General features: G+C 45.9%; 1 protein-coding gene across 3 annotated transcripts in view; it reads right to left on the reverse strand.

Annotated features, from left to right (window-relative positions):
- farp2 (FERM, RhoGEF and pleckstrin domain protein 2) overlaps positions 1 to 21,056 on the reverse strand; it is a 153,311-nt gene extending 132,255 nt beyond the window's left edge. For 2 of the 3 annotated variants that reach the window (XM_078410604.1, XM_078410601.1), the window contains exons 1-2: positions 21,003 to 21,056; positions 16,142 to 16,363 (exon numbers count right to left, since the gene is read on the reverse strand). In XM_078410604.1, coding sequence (XP_078266730.1) covers positions 16,142 to 16,336 — 195 coding nt within the window. In that variant the 5' untranslated portion in view covers positions 16,337 to 16,363; positions 21,003 to 21,056. Of the gene's footprint in view, positions 1 to 16,141; positions 16,364 to 20,856; positions 20,973 to 21,002 lie in introns of those variants that run through there. The other variant, XM_078410603.1, reaches the window with a different exon arrangement.
- Between the last annotated feature and the right edge of the window lie 1,303 nt (positions 21,057 to 22,359).

Here is a 22,359-nt window from a genome sequence, read left to right on the forward strand (position 1 = left end):
AGCAATTAACTCGAGCAAGTCTTAACCAAGTTCCAGCATAGCCTTCAGCAAAAAAAAAAGTGCTGGAAGAACTCAGCAGTTCACACAGCCTCTGTGGAGGGAATGGCCAGATGACATTAAGTCTGAAGTAGGACCCTGACCCAAAAAGTTGCTTCTCTATTCCTCCATAGATGCTTTCTCCCCAGCTGAGGTCCTCCAGCACTTTGCTTTTAGCTCAAGATTCAAGCATCTGTATTTTATGTCTCCAGCATAGCATTCAAGAGTTTAATGCTAACTCTTCAGCATTAAACAAGTTTACAACCAGAATAAAACTAGTGCACCTTTTTTAAACTATATAAATAAATGTAGTATTGTAGTGAGTCCAGACGAGTGGTTTTATCTGAATCCTTTATTAGTATCAAACCCGTAACAAACGCGACAGACTTCTTCCTGGACAAACACTACTTCACTTACTAATCTAATCTCTAATCTGGTTTGGCGCCAAGCATTTAAATACCCCGCGCTTCCTCACCCCGTGACCGTAATCCAATCCGAGGGTTCTATTACCTGGCCAATCCCTATGTCCCTACATGACCCCCCCCAGAACCCTCGAAACCATACCTCACGGGCGGCCGAACCTCCCGCCCAGAACGTGTACGGATGGGGGAAACCGATACCCCCAGTGTGACAGGAGGCGGGGGGGACGCCGCCGCTGGAGGCGATGGGAGGTTCACCGGAGCGGCGGGTGCAGGTGACGTGGGGCACTTGATGAACAACGGCAGCCCGGGACCAACCATAGGCGGCGGAGGCCCAAAAGGTGGTAAACTGGGCGCCGCTGACGGGACCAGTCGAGCAGCCACAGGCCGGCCCCGGCGCGGCGGCTGAGCCACCGACACGGGGAGGTCCTGGTCTAAATGGGCCGGCTTGAGACGGGACACTGAAACCAGCTCCTGACGATTTCCTACCTGCAAGGTGAAGGTTACAGTCCCTCTTTTGAGCACCTGGAACGGGCCCTGGTAAACCGGCTGCAGAGGGGGACGGTGGCAATCCTTCCGAAGAAACACGAAATCACAGCTCCGCAATTCCGAAGGAACGTGAACTGCTGTGCTCCCGTGACTAGAGGTGGGGACTGGAGCCAGAGAACCCACCCGTTCCCGGAGGGAGCCCAAGACTGACGTGACGGATGGCGGCAAGGCGGGAGTGGGAGGGAGAATATCGCCCGGCACCCGCAGGGGCGAACCGTAGACGAGCTCGGCCGAAGATGTGCCCAGTTCCGCCCGCGGGGCCGTACGGATGCCGAGGAGGACCCAAGGCAGCTGGTCAGCCCAATCGTAGCCAGTCAGGCGAGCACAGAGGGACGCCTTCAGCTGCCGATGGAAACGCTCAACCATCCCGTTGGCTTGGGGATGATAGGCGGTGGTCTGCTGTAATCGAGCACCATAAAGCTGCGCCAGCGCGGCCCAGAGAGACGAGCTGAACTGGGCTCCCCGATCTGTAGTAATGATAGCCGGGACCCTGAAACGAGCCACCCAATGCAACGCCAGGGCCCGTGCACAGGAGGCCGCCGAGGTGTCCGACAACGGGAGCGCCTCCGGCCAACGAGTGAACCGATCAACCACCGTCAGTAGATGGGTGTAACCCCTAGAATAGGGCAATGGACCCACCAAATCCACATGGATGTGGAAAAAACGGGCGGGGGGAACCTCAAATGTCTGGTGCGGGGGCTGGACATGACGATGGACTTTGGAGGTCTGGCACGGAATGCAGGCGCGTGCCCAGGCTGCCACCTGCTTCCGCAGGCCATGCCAGACAAACCGGTCGGCCACCATGGCTGAAGTCGCCCTGATGGACGGATGTGCCAGGCCATGAATGGCCTCAAAAACCTTACGCCGCAGAGCGGCCGGCACCACCGGGCGAGGGCGTGGGAGAGTAACGTCGTACCACAACTTGATACCTGTGGGGCCACACGCCACCTGTTCTAAACGCAGTCCCGAGGTTGTGGAGGCGTACACCGCGGCAGTTCCTTCCAGGCGCTGAGCCTCCGCTAGCTCCTGGAAATCCACATGTTTACCAACCACGGCTACGGAGGGAATGGCCGGCCGGGACAGGGCATCAGCAACGGCATTCAGCCTACCCGCAATATGACGGACATCGGTCGTGAACTCCGAAATGAGGGTTAGGTGCCGCTGCTGGCGAGCCGACCACGGATCAGAAACCTTAGCAAAAGCGAATGTCAAAGGTTTGTGATCCGTGTAGGCTACGAAAGAACGGCCTTCTAAAAAGTAGCGGAAGTGCCGGACTGCTAAATAAAGGGCCAGGAGCTCCCTATCGAACGCACTGTACTTGAGCTCCGCTCGAGAGAGCTGCCTGCTGAAAAACGCAAGAGGCTGCCATTCACCGTCAACCTGCTGCTCCAAAACCCCACCCACTGCCACGTCTGAGGCGTCCACCGTCAGAGCTGTGGGGGCGGAGGAGCGCGGGTGCACCAGCATGGTGGCATTGGCGAGGGCCTGTTTGACCGCAACAAAAGCCGTCTCCGCAGCTACGGACCATACCAACTCCGCGGGGTTACCTGCGAGACACTGAAAAAGGGGACGCATAACCCGAGCTGCTGCAGGCACGAACCGATGATAAAAATTGACCATGCCCACAAATTCCTGCAAGCCCTTGATGGGCGGGGGAAAGAGCGGACCGCGTCCACCTTAGCTGGTAAGGGAGTGGCCCCGGCCGGAGTAACCCGATGACCCAAAAAATCCACCGCGGACAGGCCGAATTGGCACTTGTCCGGATGGAGAATCAGGCCATGGTCTTGCAGCCTCTGGAACACGGTGCGGAGGTGGACCAAGTGCTCCTGGACCGAACGGCTGGCAATCAATATATCGTCTAGATAAATAAAGACGAACGGCAACCCTCGACCCACCCGGTCCATCAGACGCTGGAATGCCTGAGCTGCATTTTTAAGGCCGAAAGGCATACGCAACCACTCAAACAGTCCGAACGGGGTGATGGTTGCTGTTTTCGGAATATCCGGCGGGTGGACCGGAATCTGATGGTATCCCCGCACCAAATCAATTTTTGAAAATATTGTAGCCCCCTCCAGGCTAGCTGAAAAGTCCTGAATGTGTGGAATCGGGTAGCGGTCCGGTCGTGTTGCCGCGTTGAGTCGACGGAAGTCACCACATGGTCTCCACCCCCCAGATGCTTTGGAAACCATGTGCAAAGGGGATGCCCACGGACTACTTGAAGGCCGAATGATTCCCAACCTCTCCAAGTTTAGGAACTCCTCTCGCGCCCTGGCCAGCTTGTCGGGTGGAAGGCGCCGTGCCCGGGCAAAAACCGGCGGCCCTTCGGTTGGAATGAAATGGACGACCCCGTGCTTCTCCGAAGGTGAATCAAAACGCTGGACGAGGAGCTGCGGGAAATCGGCCAGGACCGCATCGAACTGACCGGGAGCCGTGGTAATGGACTGGATGACTAGGCTGGGTGGGGCGGCGCTTGTAGAAGCCTCTGGCCCAGTATCCCGAGGCCGTACATCAGCCAAGGGTTGTAGGCCCCTCCCTCGGACGTCTGCGACCAAGGAAAACGCCCATAGGAAATCTGCCCCCAATATGGCCTGGCCCACATCCGCAACGATGAATTCCCAACGGTAAGTCCTGGACTCGAAGGACAAGGACATGGTCCTTTTACCGTACGTACGGATGGTGCTACCATTCACTGCAATTAGGGGCGGGCCCTTTTCCCCCACTCGAACTTCACAGTCATAGGGGGGCACAATACTTACGACCGCTCCCGTATCCACCAGGAAAACGATCCCGGTACTCTGATCCGTAGCGTAGAGGCGGTGGTTACGGCCAACCGAGACTGCCTCTACAGTCGATCGGCCCCGGCGTTTCCCGGAAACGAACACGGGGATCTACAGCTTCGTGCCTCGCTGCCCCACCGCCGATGGAAAGAGCACCAGCCACGCCTATCCGGCTCTGTTGGTCGAGCCCGCTGCCAATGAACAGGCGCCGCCGCCCTCTCTTGGCGGGCCGGCTGCGCAATAGCGGCCGATGCGTCGCTCTCCCGGCCGCACTCCCGACTGCCGCTGGGCCTCGAGACCCGGTTAACGGAGCCGTCTCGGGCGTTGCGTTCCCTCACGAGCGTGTCTGCCTTCTCGGCGAACGCTACCGGCTCTTCAAAAGGGACGTCCGCCAACACCAACCTGACGTCCCCCGGTAGCTTCTCCCGGAAGGCCGCCTCAAATATCATGCATGGCTGATGGTCGCCCGCCAAAGCCAGCATCTCGGACATCAGCTCCGACGGCAGCCGCTGCCCCAGGTCTGGCAAATGGAGGAGCTTCAGAGCCCGCTGGCTCTGGGCCCAGCCGAAGGTCCGCAGCAGGAGCTTCTTAAGCCCCACGTACTGCTCCGTTTGGGGTGGACTGGTCAGGTATCGGCTGACCCGCGCAGCCACCTCCGCCTGCAGACAGCTCACCACATGATGGTACTTCTCCTGGTCTTCCTCCACCTTCTTGAGATGGAACTGTGACTCTGCCTGCACAAACCACAGGTGCGGCTGATGGGCCCAGAACGGCGGTAGATGGATTTCGCCCGCGCTCGCTCCTGCCTGCGACATGCTGCTGCTTTCTTCCAACGTTCGAGGTCACCAATGTAGTGAGTCCAGACGAGTGGTTTTATCTGAATCCTTTATTAGTATCAAACCCGTAACAAACGCGACAGACTTCTTCCTGGACAAACACTACTTCACTTACTAATCTAATCTCTAATCTGGTTTGGCGCCAAGCATTTAAATACCCCGCGCTTCCTCACCCCGTGACCGTAATCCAATCCGAGGGTTCTATTACCTGGCCAATCCCTATGTCCCTACAGTATCAGTTCAGAGGAAATTGATTCAACCTAAAGTGAAAATGGGGAGGGTGTTTCTAGAATGCCATTGTGGACCACAGATGGGTCATCTATCCCCTTTCTCCAGAGATGCTGCCGGAACTGCTCCAGCACTTTGGGTCTACCTTTGGTATAAATCAGCATTTGCAGATCTTTGTTCCTACATTTTGGCTTGCCTCCTCTGATGTTCTGGCAGAACTCGCTCGCCCTCTACAAATTTAACCTCATCCAAAGATCAATGGAGCCACAAGAGACTGCAAATGCTAGAGGAACTCAGCAAGTGAGGCAGCATCTGTGGAGGGAAGTGCAGAGACAGTGTTTTGGTTGGGACCCTTCTTCAGACTGATGGTTTCGAAGACAGCTGGTAAAGTTAGGGGAAGGGGAAGGAAGGAAAGGAAAATAGGGGAACCCAGATTAGACGGGGTGGGAGAAGTGTGGATGGAAATGATGGAGGAGGAGAAAGGAACTAGGTGATGGGAATGGAGCAACTAGGTGGAAGGGGGCTGTTAGGGTACTAAATGGAGGTGTTCATTTTTGTATAGGGACCCAATCAATTCCCCTCAACTAACACTTTCCTCCATCTGGCAGAACTCCAGTTCGGGGGACAGACGATCCCCAGACCTCTGCTAATAACCCACTGCTCAAGTAGCTGTCTTTAATACACTTCCTCCCACCATCCCTTACAAGTTATCGTCCCTTTCTTGCAGTTTCTCAGTTGCCACCGCATCTGCTCTCAAGATGAGACTTTCAACTTGAGGACATCTGAAATGGCCTCATCCTTCAATAAATGTGGTGCTCCCCACCATCCCCAACAGTTGTGACTGGAGCTCCCAAGTCAAGTCAAATTTATTTGTCACATACACATACACGATGTGCAGTGAAATGAAAGTGGCAATGCCTGCGGATTGTGCACAAAAAAGAATTACAGAATTACAGTTACAGCATCTCCTCAGTTTCCTACAGTTCTGGTTTTATCCCCGTCCCCAGACAGAACAGGGATGGTGTTCCACATGTCCTTAGATTTCACCCCCACTAACATCTGCATCCCATACATCATTCTGTTTCCACCAAACAATCCCACCACAAGTAACATCTTACCCTTCCAGCCCCTTTCTGCAGAGACCAGTTTCTCCGTGACTACTTGGTTCAATATTCCTCACCATCCACCCCTCCCCCTTTCCAGGCACTTTTCCGACTACCACAGGAGATGCAACACCTGTCCATACACTTTCTCCCACACCTCTATTTAGGGACACCAACGGCCCTTCTAGGTGAGACAAAGGTTTATTTGCAACTCTTCCAATCTCATCTATTGCATTCAATACTCTCAATCTGATCTACATTGTAAGAAAAAGTGTAAACTACCAACTGCTTTGCTAAACATTCGCGCTCTGTTCATCAGGACCTGCCGGAGCTCCCAGTTGTTAGCCATTTTAATTCCCCTCTCCATGTCTGCTCACTGCCTCGTCCTTTGCCACAGTGAGCCACATACAAAGTGGAAGAACAGCACCTCGTATTACACTTGGGTAGCCTACAACCCAATAAGTAAGTAATTTATTAGCCAAGTATGTAATAACTTCTCATGAATGTTAAATTCTCCAATTTCAGGTAACCACCCCCCCCCCCCCGTCTATCTTGTTCCTCCACGCCATGCCCCTATCGCCTCGTTCCTTTCCCCATGCATCTCCCACCTCACCCTGCTCCAGGTAAAGTGGGGTCAACCTACTTCTGGAGTACTGCGTGCAGTTCTGCTTGCCCCATTATAGATAGGATGTGGAGGTTTCAGAGAGGGTGCAGAAGAGGTTTACCAGAGTACTGCCTGGATTAGCAGGTATTAACTATAAGGAGAGGTTGGATTTTTTCTCTGGGGCATTGGAGATTGAAGGGAGACTTGATAGATATATGAGAAGCATAGTTAAGATAGTCAGAGCCATTTTTCCCCAGGGTGGTAATGTCAAAGATTAGAGGGCATAACTTGAAGGTCAGAGAAGAAAAGTTTAAAGATGTGCAGGGCAAGAGTGATGGTATTTAAGACATTTTGAGATAGTCAGATAGATATGCAGGGATGGAGGGATATGGGTCACATGCAAGCAGAGGAGACTAACATGGCATCATGCTCAGCACTGTTCCAGTGTTGTGCTGCTCTATCTTCTAAGCATTAGACCCAAGCCTTTCTAAAATCTGATGCTAAACCAAATGATTAATTTTGAAATTAGTTAATAGAAGTTTCATTGAATTTAAGTTGGTTGCGGATCACACACACTCAACAACAGAATAGATTTAAGGCCTAAAATGGACCATTCCAGTTACTCTGCTTCAAAACAGAAATAAGAGTTAATCTCAACTATGTGAAAAATTCAGAAAAACTCAAGTGATTTTTCAATTTCAACAAGCATTCTCAGTTCTGCTCTGGCACTTGAATGAACAATTGCAAGAGCCAAGTCAACCTCCTACTTCTTTCTCACACACCCCAGTGGCTTAGATTTGTTTTTTTTAAAAGGACATACAATGGAAACATTAATCCACATTTTTTGAATTACATTCATTGGACCTTAAATGATTACAACCTCCCAATCACAGTTTAATGAACTGATATCATTCTCTATTGCCAATGCAATACTTCAGTTTCAGGCATTTCTTTTTCCAGATTCCAAAGCCAGTGGGAAAGTGGAAGAGGGGAAAGAGCAGAAACTGGTTAAGAAACAATCTATAAATCTGTTTAAACCCAATGCAATGAAAATCACTAAAATGTTTTTTTAGCTGCCAGAAAGGTAAATGAAATCAAGAGTCTGACAAAATGGCACTACAAAACTACCACTACGGATGGCTATCAGTCTCGTGGCAAATTTCACATCAAATTTACATTATAACATATTAAAACTAATCTTGTGTTTTATTTCATCTGCAGAGTGAAACACTTGGATTACCAGGAATCTAATTTAAGAAAAGCAAGCTACAATAAAACACCAATGAGATAAAAGACTAAATGATGGTGGTTTTAGATGGTGTTGATTGAATGAAAATTGGACAATTACCAGGAATTACTTTCCTGCCCTTCTCTGGAGAGATGCCAAGCTTTTTGTTGTAACTCACTCTCAGACAGGAGCTGGAACCAAGATCTTCCCTAGAAATTGAAGAACATTTAAGTACAGGATTGAATACCCCATAATACATCATAAAGGCCTAAAGAAAGGGAAAATAGAAAGATGGAATAAACCAAGACTGACCAAGACCACTAGAGCAGTGAAACAGATATGAAATCAATCTGTTTGAGAGGAGGCATTATCAAGCATTAGGATCCGAACTTGGAATGTTTTTAATCATGTCCTCGTGCTTCAGTAATATTGAATTTAAAACGTCTTCCCAGTTCTTGCCATCTGCTTTTTTTTCCCAATCCAATTTTGTTTAAAATAATATATGCAGTTTCTGCTTTTACTTAAGTTTCAGATGTCTTGAGCCCCTTTACATAATCACTGAACAAAATTCAGCTGTTGATTCTTGTTCAATTTCTTTGTCATTGAAATACACATCACAATGTTAGTGAAAGCTTTAGAGCATGGTAATTCTGAAGTGCATAAGGAAACAACAGAAAGGCATAGATTGAGTAGACAGTCAGAATATTTTCCCCAGAATAGAAAAATCAAATACTGGAGGGCTTAGTTTTAAGGTGAGTGTCAAAGTTGAAAAGAGATGTGCAAGGCAATTTTTGTTTTACAGAGTGTTGAGTGCCTGGAACACGCTGCCATGAACAGTGGTTGAAGCAGATACATTAGTAGCATTTAAAAGATTTAGATAGGCATATGGATATGCAGGGAATGGATAGAATACAACACAATACAATACATCTTTATTGTCATTGTACAGGGGTACAACGAGATTGGGAATGCGCCTCCCATACGATGCAATAATTTAATTAGCTAATTTAATTTAAATGGGTTATGTACAGATAGATAAGTGATGGTCTGGGCATCATGCTTGGAACAGACATTGTGGACTGAAGAGTGTATTCTTGTGCCATATTGTTCTATGTTCAAGCTCATTCCATACACCTACTACCCTTTGCGTGAAAAAGTTACCCCTCAAGTTCCTATAAAATCTTTCCCCCCTCACCTTAAACCTATGGTTCTCCATTCTCAAACTCTGGGCAAGAGATTGTGCGTCTACTGATCTATCCCACTCATGATTTTGTACACACTTATAAGATCACCCCTCAGCCTCCTGCACTCCAAGGAGTCCTAGCCTGCTCAATCTCTCCCTATAGCTCAAGTCCTCAAATCCTGGTAACATCCTGGTAAATCTTATCTGCAACATTTTCAGCTTGGCAACATCTTTCCTATAATATGGTGCCCAAAACTGAACACATTACTCTAAATGTGGCTTCACCGACTTCTTATACAACTGCAACATGACCTCCCAACATCCATAGACAATGCTCTGAATGATGAAGGCCAATGAGCCAAAAGCCTTTTTGACCACCCTATCTATCCATGATGCCACTTTCAATGAACTATATACTCCTAAATCCCTCTGCTCTACAACAAGCCCCAGAGCCCTACTTTATCGGTCCTGTCCATGTATGTGCTCCCAAAATGCAATACCTCACATTTCCCTGTATTAAATTCCATCAACCATAACCCCACATGCCCAACTGATCAAGATCCTGCTGCAATTTTTGACAGCCATCTTCACTATCACCCACTTTCATGTTATCTGCAAACTTGCTAACCATGCCATGTACGTTCTCATCTAAATCATTGATATACAGCAATGGGCCCAGCACCAAACCCTGAGCCACACCACTAGTCACAGGCCTCCTGTCCGAAAAGTACCTTCCACGATCATCCAGTTTCTTACCATGAAGCCAACTTTCGATCCATTCAGCTATCTTGAATTGAATACTTTATTGTCACATATGACAAGTCACAGTGAAATACTTTGCTTGTATACCTTGCCACGGTATGCAAATAGTCGCCCATAAAAGGCGGCTACAAAGTTACAAATCCCTCCTGTGCCAGTTCCCCCTTTGTTCTTCCCCCCTCCACTCTCTCTCACCATGGTCTCCCCACGCCGGGCCCCCATTGTCCATCGTTCCTCACCCCCCCCCTCAATGAGGTCCCCCAATGCCGGGTCACTGTTGCTCTTCCCCCTCCCGCACGACAGGCCCACCACGACGGGTCCTCCTTTGCTCCTTCCATCAGCAGTAGCGTCCTCACTTCCACATGGCCTGTCCTCTTCCGTCAGTCGGCGCCATCATTGGTAGCCGCACTGACCTCTCCACTGTCGCTGCCGGGTCCTCTCCAGACACCTCCGTGGTGCCGATCCAGGCCCCAGCCACAGGCTCCATCGACTCGCAGCGTACGGGCTCCGACCTCGGCCACAGGCTCCATCAGCCACGGGCTCCTATCTTGCCGACCGTGGGCTCCGACCCACGGGGGTTCCAACCTCACCGTCTTTGACCGCTGCGGGCTCCAACCTGCGGAGGCTCTGGCCTCACCGCCTTTGCCGGCCGCGGGGGCTCTGGCCTCGCCGCCTTCGCCGGATGCGGGCTAAGGCCTCGGCTACTCCACGGCCCGCCAGGAGGCGTCTGCTGCAGCGGCCCGACGGGAGGAGATTCTCTCCTCGAATCCCATGGGATCTAACCTTCTAGAGCAGCGTACCATGCGGAACCTTGTCAAATGCCTTACTAAAACCCATGTATACAATGTCTACAGTTCTGCCTTCATTGACCTTTTAAGTCACATCTGTGAGACACAACCTCCCACGTACAAAACTATGTTGACTTTCCCTGATCAGCCCTTGTCCATCTAAGTGCATGTATATCCCATCCCTCAGAATACTCTCAAGTATGACAGCTATGACCTTCAAGACGCAGCCAGATTGGTCAAGGATGGCACTACCACGCCACACCTGCCAGTGGATGGTGAAGTTACCCACGTAGAGCACATACCTTTAACGTTTTTTCCGTATTGTTCAACATATTCAGCACTTACTGAGTAGTTGAGGGAGGACAATCAGAAGTTTTGTTTTCCTCGTTTAACTTCATACCATGAGACGACGTTGGGTCTTGAGTCATTACGTCCTCCCACTGCGCACGACTATAAAACCTCCGTCTAGCTAGACAGGCACACCCAAAAACTGATCGAGGAGGGCATTGTTTGTATGCACAACTAGGTCAGGGAATTAGACCAGCCTTTGGTACAGGGGAAATTATCCAGAAAAAATCTCAGTACAAGATACTGTGAAGTATGAGGAACTTTTGTCAGAGAGGAGCTTGCATAGGAATCACAAAACAGAAGAAAACTCAATGTGTGGAACAGTAATTGGAGCTGCAACAGAGACAGAATTTTCAAAATATTAATACAAATATGAAGGTATTTATTCACAAAATGCTGGAGTAACTCAGCAGGTCAGGCAGCATCTCAGGAGAGAAGGAATGGGTGACGTTTCGGGTTGAGACCCTTCTTCAGTCTTTGCCAATTAACAGGAGGCACATGAGACTCCAAATGCTGGAGTCTGCAGCAACAACCAATATGGAATTGTAGGTCAAACAGCGTCTGTAGGGTGAGAGATGAGAACAGGAACAAGAGGGATGGTCAACATTTTGGGTTACATCCCTGCATCAAAACTAAATAGCATTGGCCATTGTGTCTCACCCAACAAGACAGTCAGGTTACCTCTGATGACAATCTAGCCCAACCTCTCGTCCATTCAATAGTATGAATGTTGCAAACAACAGAGGGACAATCATGAACGAATGAATGAATAAGTTTATTGGCCAAGTATGTGCATATATAAGGAATGTGCCTTGGTGCTCCACTAACAAATGACAACACAAACATACAGTTAACAATTAAGAATAAAGCATAAACACATCAAAATAATAAGGATACAACATTACGGTCTAAACATGTGAGTGAAAATAAACCAGAGCAAAAAGGAGACTACAGACTTAGGTTATTGAGTAGCACTACCACTCGCGGAAAAAAAGCTGTTTTATGTCTGGCTGTGGCCGCTTCGACAGTCCAGGGTCGCCTTCCAGAGGGAAGTGCTTCAAAGATTTTGTGGCCAAGATGAGAGGGGTCAGAGATGATCTTGCCCACTCGCTTCCTGGCCCTTGCACTGTACAGTTCGTCAATGGGGGGAAGGTTGCAGCCAACAACCTTCTCAGCTGTGCGAACGATCCGTTGCAGCCTCCGGATGTCGTACTTGGTGGCTGAGCTAAACCAGACCATGATGGAGAAGGTGAGGACGGATTCAATGATAGCAGTATAGCATTGGACCATCATTGCCTGTGGCAGATTATATTTCCTCAGCTGCCGCATGAAGTACATCCTCTGTTGGGCCTTTTTGATGTGGAGTCGATGGTGGCCCCCCAATTAAGGTCCCTGGAGATGATGGTTCCAAGGAACTTAAATGACTCCACAGATGTGACTGTGGTATTGTTGATGGTGAGTGGGAGCTCTTCGAAAGTCTACAATTAGTTCCAGTCCTTCCTTCCCGCTGCTGTGAGACTGCATAACCAGCACTGCTCCCAGCAGACGAGTCAACAATAACAGCTAAGAACACACAGAAAACTGATGACAGCTTATGTATCTTTTATTTATAATGAATGATCTCTTGCTCTCTTGCTATCCACTTTGCTGCCGTAACACTGTAAATTTCCCCGGTGTAGGACGAATAAAGGAATATATTATTATTAAGAGCATTGAGCTCCAGGTTGTTATCTATTGGCCCTGTATGCAAACTCCAGGGGGTCCAGCAGGGGGTTTGTGATGTTTTTCAACTGGGCCAGCACAAGTCTTTCAAAAGTCTTCATGACTACAGAAGTCAGAGTGACAGGCCTGTAGTCATTAAGACCAGTGATCCTTGTCTTTTTGAGTACAGGGATGATGTTGGGCAGTGGATGATGGCCCAGTCTGGAGTCAGGCTGTGTGGGGAAATTGGTGATAGCAGAGGGGTGGGGGGGGGGGGGGAAGGGGCCAGTCTTTGCAAACTGGAGTCAGCCTGTGTGTAGGTGTGAATTGCTGCTTGGGGCGGAGTGGGTGTTGAAGGGGCCAGTCTTTGCAGAATGGAATCAGGCTGCGAGTAGGTGTGAAGTGATGATTGGGGGGGGGGGGGAGATCCCAGGATTATGTTTCTGTTTCACGAACCTGCAGTAAAGCTTGTTCAGGTCGTTGGTCAGCTGACGATTGTCCAAGGAGCGGGGGTTTTCCTCTTGTAGCTGGTAATTTCTTGCAAGCCCTTCCAAACTGAAGGAGAGTCATTAGCTGAAAACTTGCTCCTCAGCTTCTCAGAGTACCTTTCCTTGGCAGCTCTGATTCCTCTTCTCAGCTTGTACTTGGCCTGCCTGTAGAGGTCTGTATCCCCGCTCCTGTAGGCCTCATCTTTTGACTGGCGGAGCTGTCTGAGATCTGCTGTGAACCAGGACTTGTTGTTGTTGAACCAGATCCGGGTCTTCGTGGGAATGCAACTGTTCTCGCAAAAGCTGACATAGGATGTCACAGTGTCTGTGAACTGTTCAGCATATGTAAGGTGCACCTCATCTGTTCTTGAGGCCACTGGAATTAATTCATAAATGCTTCAACTGTTAAGAATAATATCCTTCTGAAAAGAGGTGATACGCATTGGCAGAGTCATTCACAAGCTTAATACAATGAAAATGATGTTAATACTCAAATGATAAGCAAGTTTGTGTGATTGAACACCGCAGGTTAATCTACAAACCTAACAAATACTTAACACCCAGGAACAAAATAGTGCTAGCAATATTCTGACATTACATCAGCATATTATGGATAATAGTACATCACCACTATTACACAAACTACCATTTTCATTAAACCTATAATTAGTATGTCACTGACCCTTCAAGTTATATGAAACAAAGCTCTTAAAATCAGAAATTACCAGGAACATGGGAGCTTATATCAAGATTCCATATTTTATTGCTTTTTTAATATGTGACAACACAATTTGCTGCTATTTGTCTGTGCCGGTCAAGACCGAGAAACCCAGCGTAATTATACTTAGACAACAATATTTCTGCCTCTCCCACCTTTTCCATCAGTGAGTTCCAGACCTGATCACTGTCTGCATGAAAACCTATTTCTTCATCTCTCCTCTGATCCATCAACTAATTATTTTAAGTCCATGCATGTTATTGTTTGATCCTGGTGAAGGAAATAGGCCCTTCCTTTTTATTCTCAGCTTAATTAACTCAAAATTAAACTTCTACTCAGCCTCCTCTGTGGCAAAGTAACCTCATTCTTTCCTCAAATCTATTCTATACCTTTTTCAGTGCAACAATATTTTGCCCGTGACATGGCAACCTCTTTTGTACACACAATGCAAGCTGTGGCCAACGAGCATTGTGTATATTTCCAGCATAACCTCCCTGATCAGACTATATTACACAGGCAAAAATCACTGCATTATGGAGGGATTGTGCACCTAAAAAACAGGCCATATTATAGAACATAGTACAACACAAGAACCGGCCCTTTGACCCAAAATGCCTATGCCAGCAAGATTCCAAGAGATCTCTTATCTGCCTTCACATATTCCACATCCCTCCATTTCCTGCATCTGCAAAACAAAAGTCTCTTGAATGCCATTATTGTATCTGTCTCAACCACCACCCCCAGCAGAATGTTCCAGGCAACTTACAGGCCTCTGTGTAAAAAAAATTGCCCCGCACATCTCCTTTAAACTTACCCCTCTCACCTTAAATCTACGCTTGATTTTGCAACACAAAACTTTGTCATCTACACATGAATCAAGAAATGTAAGCTGAAACAAAAATATGTGTTGATTTATTTACTTTTTTCCTACATATGTATTCAAAAGAGAGTTAGATAGAGCTCTTAGGGCTGACAGAATCAAGGGATATGGGGAGAAAGCAGGAACGGGGTACTGATTTTGGATAGACACAAAATGCTGGAGTAACTCAGCGGGACAGGCAGCATCTGCAGTTCTTTCCTACTGATTTTGGATGATCAGCCATAATCATATTGAATGGTGGTGCGAGCTCGAAGGGCCGAATGGCCTACTTCTGCACCTAATTTCTATGTTTTTATATAAATTTCAAGAGCGTATTTTATTAATATCTCAAACTTTTGGGTAGTTATTTGTGAGTTATGCAACGGCAAATTTCCATAACCCAAATGGCCATAACGCAGGGTCATCTGTAATCTTCTTACAGCCTAAAGCCTGCTTTCTCACTGACAGTATCAGCAAACTACCGAGCAACACCCCCAACATCTGCCTACATCATTAAAATACATTTTAAACAGCAGTGACAATAGCCTAGCAATCACAAAACCACCCATCAATCATTACTCTTTGTTTCCTGCCACTGTCTATTTTTTTATTCTCCCTTGGATTCATGGGCTTTAATTTTTGTTAAATATCGGTCTATTATGCAGGAATCTGTAAAAAATCTTCCAAAATCCATGCCAACCAAGTCAAATACAGCCTCTTTGTTAACTTGATTGATTTTTTTTTTGAGGGGGTTAGCCAGATCTTTGAAAGGGTTGAAAGGTTAGCCTTTCAAAGCCATGCTTGACTATCCTTAATGAATCATCATCTTTCTAAATGATACCGATTATGCCAATTCAAATAATTTGCTCAACACTAAAATTCAACTGACAGGCCTAGAATGACTAGAATGACCATTATCCATTTTTGAACAACGATCAAAATCGAACGACTATCTCTAAATCTAAATCTAGATACAGTGTTAATATCTTCCAGTCGTCAGCTACCATTCACAAAGCTGAGTGGATTCATAAATGATAGTCAAAGTCTCAGCAATTTCCACACATTCAAAAATCAAAACCAGCCTGGCAATTCATCCACTTTCTCCAATCTCCGAACCCTTCCTCTCTAACTGTTTTATTCCAGTCAATATTTCACACTCTTCCTTCAAGTACATGTTGGTATTGCCTCTTCTTTTCTGAAGAAAAGCATAGTGTTCATTAAGAACCTTATTTACATTTGCCACCTCCAGATATAAATTTATATAATCTATTTGATCCCTCCTTGTTAATCTCTTGACCTTTTCATTGTTACAAAACAGTTTGGGATTTTCCTAGCTACAATTCCAATAATCAGGCAACAGCATTATTGTATCAAAACAAACAGGTGGGAACTCTATCTTTGATCCATCAGTAGTTCCTTTCCTCAACTACCATTACAGGTTACATTTTCAATTTCAAAATAAAATACTAATTAGCTCAATTCCTGAACTTGGTGGGAGGAAAAGTAAATGACCTCACCTCTACTTCAAACTGTTCCTGTATATCATCCAACAACTGAACCGTGAGTTGCATCCTTCTGCCATGGGGTTTGAGAGAGGTTGATGTGGTGGCCATCAAGAGACTCTGACCTGGCTCCAGGGTACTAACTGCTGCATTTGTCAGTGCTCCAAGTCGAGCTCCAGGAGTCTGCAAAACCCGATATGTTCCTTCCATCTCTCACCAGGCGACAACACATATAATCTTGGAAAGAGAAAATAACAAGTTGAAACATTTTTAAAACAAATTATAACTGCATTTTAACTCTGTAGATAATGACGATATTGTTAAAACATTTTACTTGAAAGATTTTTTTGCTGAAATTAAAGTGCAGTCAGTATGAGAATACAAAAGTACTGTGTAAATATGTAGGCAAAATGTTAATTACTACATAGGATAATTAGCAAATTTCCTGGTGATTATTTTCTCCATTTATACTTTGGTTAAAACTTTATGAAGCTCAGAAAGTCTGTTCGATAACTATCAGCATACAGTGGCCTTTCTGATGTTAGTAACAGCTGCAAAGCCATTGTAAGGTAATTTACAAAGTAGCTCCAAAGTACAAAATCACATCGTCTAGCAACAAAATTAATACCATTTTGCAAACTTAATGAAAATGCAGATTGAGTTTTGCAATTCATCTTTCGGTCTTTCTTCATCTTCTAGTCTTTTCGCTTCTTTTTTTGTGTCCATCATTCAAAATGCTACATCACTATCATCGTCCGTCGTGAAAAGGGAGCAAGCTTCCGGCGACAATCAATAGGAGCCTTACTTGTACAGTAGACGATGGTGGTAGCAGAATTAGCTCAGGACACTTCCAGTTACCAGCCCCGCGACGTGGACGCTTCTGCTATGGGGCCAGTCTTTCCGCTGACTGGATAACATGCAACAAAAAAGCTTTTCACTGTACTCGGTATATGGGACAATAATAAACTAAACTAAACTAACCTCAAGTCCTGGCAACATCCTTGGAAATCTTCTCTGCATTCTTTCAAGCTTAAAGACAGCAGAGTGACCAAAACTGAACACAATACACCAAATGCAGCCTCACCAATGTCATACAAATATAGTATAACATCCCAACTTCTATACTCAATACCCTGACTGATGAAGCCAACCTTTCCTTCTCTCCAGAGATGCTGCCTATCCCACTGAGTTACTCCAGCATTTTGCATTCTGCGCAAGATTCCAACATTTAGTTTAGTTTAATTTAGTGTCACGTATACTGAGGTGAAAAGCTTTTTTGCTGCATTCTATACCGTCACCGGAAAGACTACACATGATTACAATCAAGCCATCCAAAGTGTACAAATTCAGGATAAAGGAAATACCATTTAGTGCAAGATAAAGTCCAGTAAAGTACAATAAAAGATAGTCCAGAGGTCTCCAATGGGGTAGATAATAGGTCAGGACCAATTTCTAGTTGGTGATAGGATGGTTCAGTTGCCTGCTAACAGCAGGGAAAAAAACTGTCCTGAATCTGGAGGTTCCTTATGTCTTCAGATTATACCTTGGTGGCTTTCAGATTTTGCTGATTATTGCACAAATTACACCATTTTCATTTTTTGCAACCTTCCTTTTTGTTTTATACCTTTGCCCAATTTCATATTTGTGACTTGCATTCAAATCTGAATCTTTTTTTTTTTCAAAGTTGACGAAGCTAGCACCGACTCTGCTACACAGAAAGTCCAAAGCAACTGGCTGAGGTAGAAAACCATAGGAACAGGGACAGCCTTTTAGACCCTTCATGGCTGACCGTGACCTAACCAATTTCTTCACATGTGTAGGAAGCAACTACAGATGTGGTTTATATTCAAGATAGACACAAAATGCTGGAGTAACTCAGCAGGACAGGCAGCATCTCTGGAGAGAAAGAACGGGTGACGTTTCGGGTCATTTCTTCACTTCCCTTATTGGTATTTGTTATCATAAATCCTACATGTATAAAAATTACAACCAGCTCAACATCTAATGCTGTGCACAGTAAATCATTCCAAACCTCAGCAATGTTCATTCACAATACTCTGGCTCCAATTTTCAATCTATCCGTCCTCCCAGATATCTCAAATAACAGAAATACCGTTTACCTACTCTATCAATTCTCCTATATATATATATATATATATATATATATATATACCTAAGAAACTTCAACTGAATTTTCCACTTAATTGATGATTGTTGCACAACGTTTGTTATCTAAAGCAATATAACTTTTCTCCCTTGTGCTTATGTTCAGATCTGTGAATCCTTTATGCTTCAGTTTTCAATTTGTACTAATTTGGATACCCATTTATTATCCCTACAGTAAATATAACTCTGTTTGCATAATTTTAATTTAACTTTTCCAATCTCTGTTTCCTTCTAGTAAATCTACATTACAGTCCTTTCAAAAAAGGTCAATATATGCCACCTGTGGTATGGTGCCAGAAATACTAACAATGCTCAATGTGTAGTCTAGTCAGGGTTTTGTATAACTTCTATGTTCTTCTATGCTGGGTATAAAGGCCAACATTCCATTGCCCATTTTGATTATATTCTATACTTGTCCTTGACATTTTAACAGAATGGAATTACACAAAGATAAGAGCAAAGTAGCGCATGCATCCACAATTCTCCATGAACTTCTACATCCAGCTTTGCCATTTGCAAGATACTCTATTCTTTTAAAATTCAAAGTGCACTGTTGATTTTGGCACTAATTTGCAAACTCAAATAATTTAAATTTCTCTTTCATTTAAAGCTTCCGTTAACAATGCTCATAATAACACCTATCTTTATATCATTGGCAAACATGGATACATATCTTTCTATTCCATCACCCGTGCTATTTATACATACAGTGAACAATTTCAACCTCAAAACAAATGCTTGTAGGGTCCTGCTAGTTAGCTGGTCAAAGTTGGATATTCACCCATTACATCGATGTGCCATGTCAATAGATTTAAGCTTATGGAAGCTGGAGTAATTCAGCGGGTCAGGCAGCATCTCTGGAGAAAAGGAGAAGGTAACATTGCAGGTTAGGAACCCTTCTTCAGACCAGAAACATCACCTATTCCTTTTCTCAGTGTAACCTTTGCGTAAACCAGCATCTGCCGTTCTTTCCTACACATGTTCATTCTATAGGGCTTTAATGCTATAGGGCTCCTAAAAATCAGCGAGACCAAGCGTAGACTTGGCGGCCATTTCGCTGAACACTTATGCTCAGTCCTCCTGGGCCTTCAAGATTTCCCCGTTGCCAAACATTTTATCTCCCCTTCCTATTCCTATATTGACCTTTCTGTCCCGGGCCTCCACCACAGTCAGAGTGAGGCCACAAGCAAAGTAGAGGAACAGCACCTCATATCTGAAGTTAGAGAAGTCAATGTTCATACCGCTGTTCCTCCATTTTGTGCTGGGCCTCACTATGACAATGGAGGAGGCCCATGACAGAAAGGCCAGACTGGGGGGAGGGGGAGTTGAAGTGCTGAGCCACCAAGAGATCAGGTTGGTTAAGGTAGACTGAGCGAAGGTGTTGAGCGAAACGATCGCCGAGCCTACATTTTCCTATTCGATTTAAACCAGCATCTGCAGTTATTTTCCTACATTCAATTTAAACCACCATCTGCAGTTATTTTTCCTACATTAGATTTAAAACAGCATCTGCAGTTATTTCCCAACTTTCATAATTCAAGATCAACAAGTGCAATCTGTTCAGGAAATTATTCACAAAATGCTGGAGTGACTCAGCAGGTCAGGCAGCATCTCTGCCATCTCTGTCAGGCAACATTTGCTACTTTGCTCCACACATGCTAAGTTGAAGTTGAACAATGAAATTCGTGCCTGTAAAGTTGCACCAAGTAAAAATTTCAATGTTCCCGTCACTGTACATGTTCCCGTCACTGTACGTATGACTTAAACACGCTCAACACTTGAGATCTGATACTTAAACAAAAGTAAACTGTCATGACAACCAAGGCATACATCTCCCATTACAGAACATAATAGGCTAGTTCACACTTGAAGAAAGGTAAACCGCATTCATCCCCACACTTCCTTTTGCTTTGATTTACGTCTTATTCAGGGACTTCAATTACAAATCCTATTACAGCACATTTACTCGAATAAGATAGTAACATCTCCTGATCTCGGAATCATTATAACCATGTAAAATGCAGAATTATACCACAATAAATTGAGTATTTCACATTATATTGGTTGAACAAGATGGTACAAAATTAAATTATTAACATACAACTTAAAACAATCAAGATTTCTGCCAGCAATCCTTTCCAACATTGCTAATATTAATTGTTAAACAATGGAGATTTATCAACAATCAGCACTGATTGGATATTGTACAAATAACGATGGCACATGTTTAACAAACATGAAATCACCCCACGTCAAAAATATTCAACATACGAATAATGATCAATGAAGGTTGACGATAAAAGCCGTTTTCGTCATTTTTAACGCCGCGAACGGTCAAAATGAGTATTGGCAAATATTTACATAGGTGATCAATGGGTGGTGGCATCTGTAGAGTTAACATTTCAGGCCAATGCCCATTAATCAGAAATGACAGTTAAATGAAAAGCCTTTAAGTTAAAATCATTTTGTTCGATCATGTTAAATGGAAGGGAATTTGAACAGTTGATTGCAAAAAGTCTTTGCTAAAGTATGGCAGACCATTCCCTACCCCTGCACCCACTCACGTTCTCTCCCACTAGCCCCACTTTCTCGTGGCAACACGATCCCGATCCCGGGGCTCCAGAGCTGGACGACGAGCCAGCGCTCATCTCAGGGCCTCATCCCGATCCCCGCCGACGCCGACGCCGACACCACCCAGGCTCAGGCTCACCTCACACCTGGACGAAGCTCCGCTCCCCGCACCCGGCCGCCATCTTCCTCGCCAGCTGCGCCACTCGCTGATTGGTGAAGCGCTGCGTCCCGTGCGCCAAATGGGAGGCCAGTCTCACCGCGGCCGCGCCCTATTGGCCGGTGGTGAAGGCAGCATTCCGCACCCTATTGGCTGTGGTTTCGCAGACGTGTCTCATTGGCCAGTGGGTCGGCTCCCCGAATATTATTGGGTGAAAGTGACGTTTGAGTGAGCTGAGAGGCCCTGCGGACGGGACAGGGGCAACCGGCCTATTGATGGTCAGAATCACCCATCACACTGGACCCACTGGAGATGGGATACAAGTGAGAGGCTGAAAGAGTTCTCAAAGGGGATCCAAACATCATTAAATATCGCCAATGAACATTTCTCCTGATTAATCTCAGTTGATCATGCTGAACAAGAATTTGGGAGAGAAGGAAAAGGCAAGGTCTCCTTGAGTGGGGTTGGTGTCTATCCAGTGCAAAAGTATTTGGTGACGCCACCATTAACCAAGCTGGTTACTCCTGAATAGGTAGAATACTGAGAGTTGTAAAGGAACAGAGACCTGCGCTGTGTAGGAAGGAACTGCAGATGCTGGTTTAATCTGAAGATCGACACAAAATGCTGGAGTAACTCAACAGGACAGGTAGCATCTCTGGATCAGATCAGGCCCTGATGATTTGTCTACCTTCAAACACGACAGTACCTTCAGTACTTCTTCGACAGTAACCCTGACTGCCCTCAAGACACTTCCAGTGACTGCTCCAATTTCCTCCACCCTACTGCCTTTCTCCTCGGTAAATACAGAGCAGAAATACTCATTTAAGACCTGAGCCATCTCCTGTGGCTCCACACAGAGGTGACTGCTTTGATTCCTGAGAGATACCACTCTCTCTCTAGTTACCCTTTACCCCATTTATAAATTATTTTGTGATTGTCCTTAATGCTACCCGCTAGAGCTATCCCCGGCCCCTTTTTGCCCTTCTGATTTCCTTATTTTAGTTTACTCCTTAGTTCCCGAAACTCCTCCAGGGATGCACCTGATCCCAGCTGCCTATACCTAGCCCATGCATCCTTCTTGTTTTTGACTAACATCTCAATTTCCCTCGTCAGCCAAGCTTCCTTATGTTAGTCTGCTTTGCCCTTCACTCTAACGAGGACGTACACATCCTGAGCTTTCTTCAGTACACTTTTAAAAACATCCCACTTGGACTGTTGTCCCTTTCCCCTCTAATAACCTGCTCCAGTCAACTTGAACGAGACTTTCTCTCATACCCTCAAAGTTGGCCTTACCCCAATTGAGCATTTTAACATGTGGACCCTCTCCATCCCTATCCAT

Source organism: Rhinoraja longicauda, chromosome 13 (assembly GCF_053455715.1).
Source record: "Rhinoraja longicauda isolate Sanriku21f chromosome 13, sRhiLon1.1, whole genome shotgun sequence".
NCBI classification, from domain to species: Eukaryota; Metazoa; Chordata; class Chondrichthyes; order Rajiformes; family Arhynchobatidae; genus Rhinoraja; species Rhinoraja longicauda.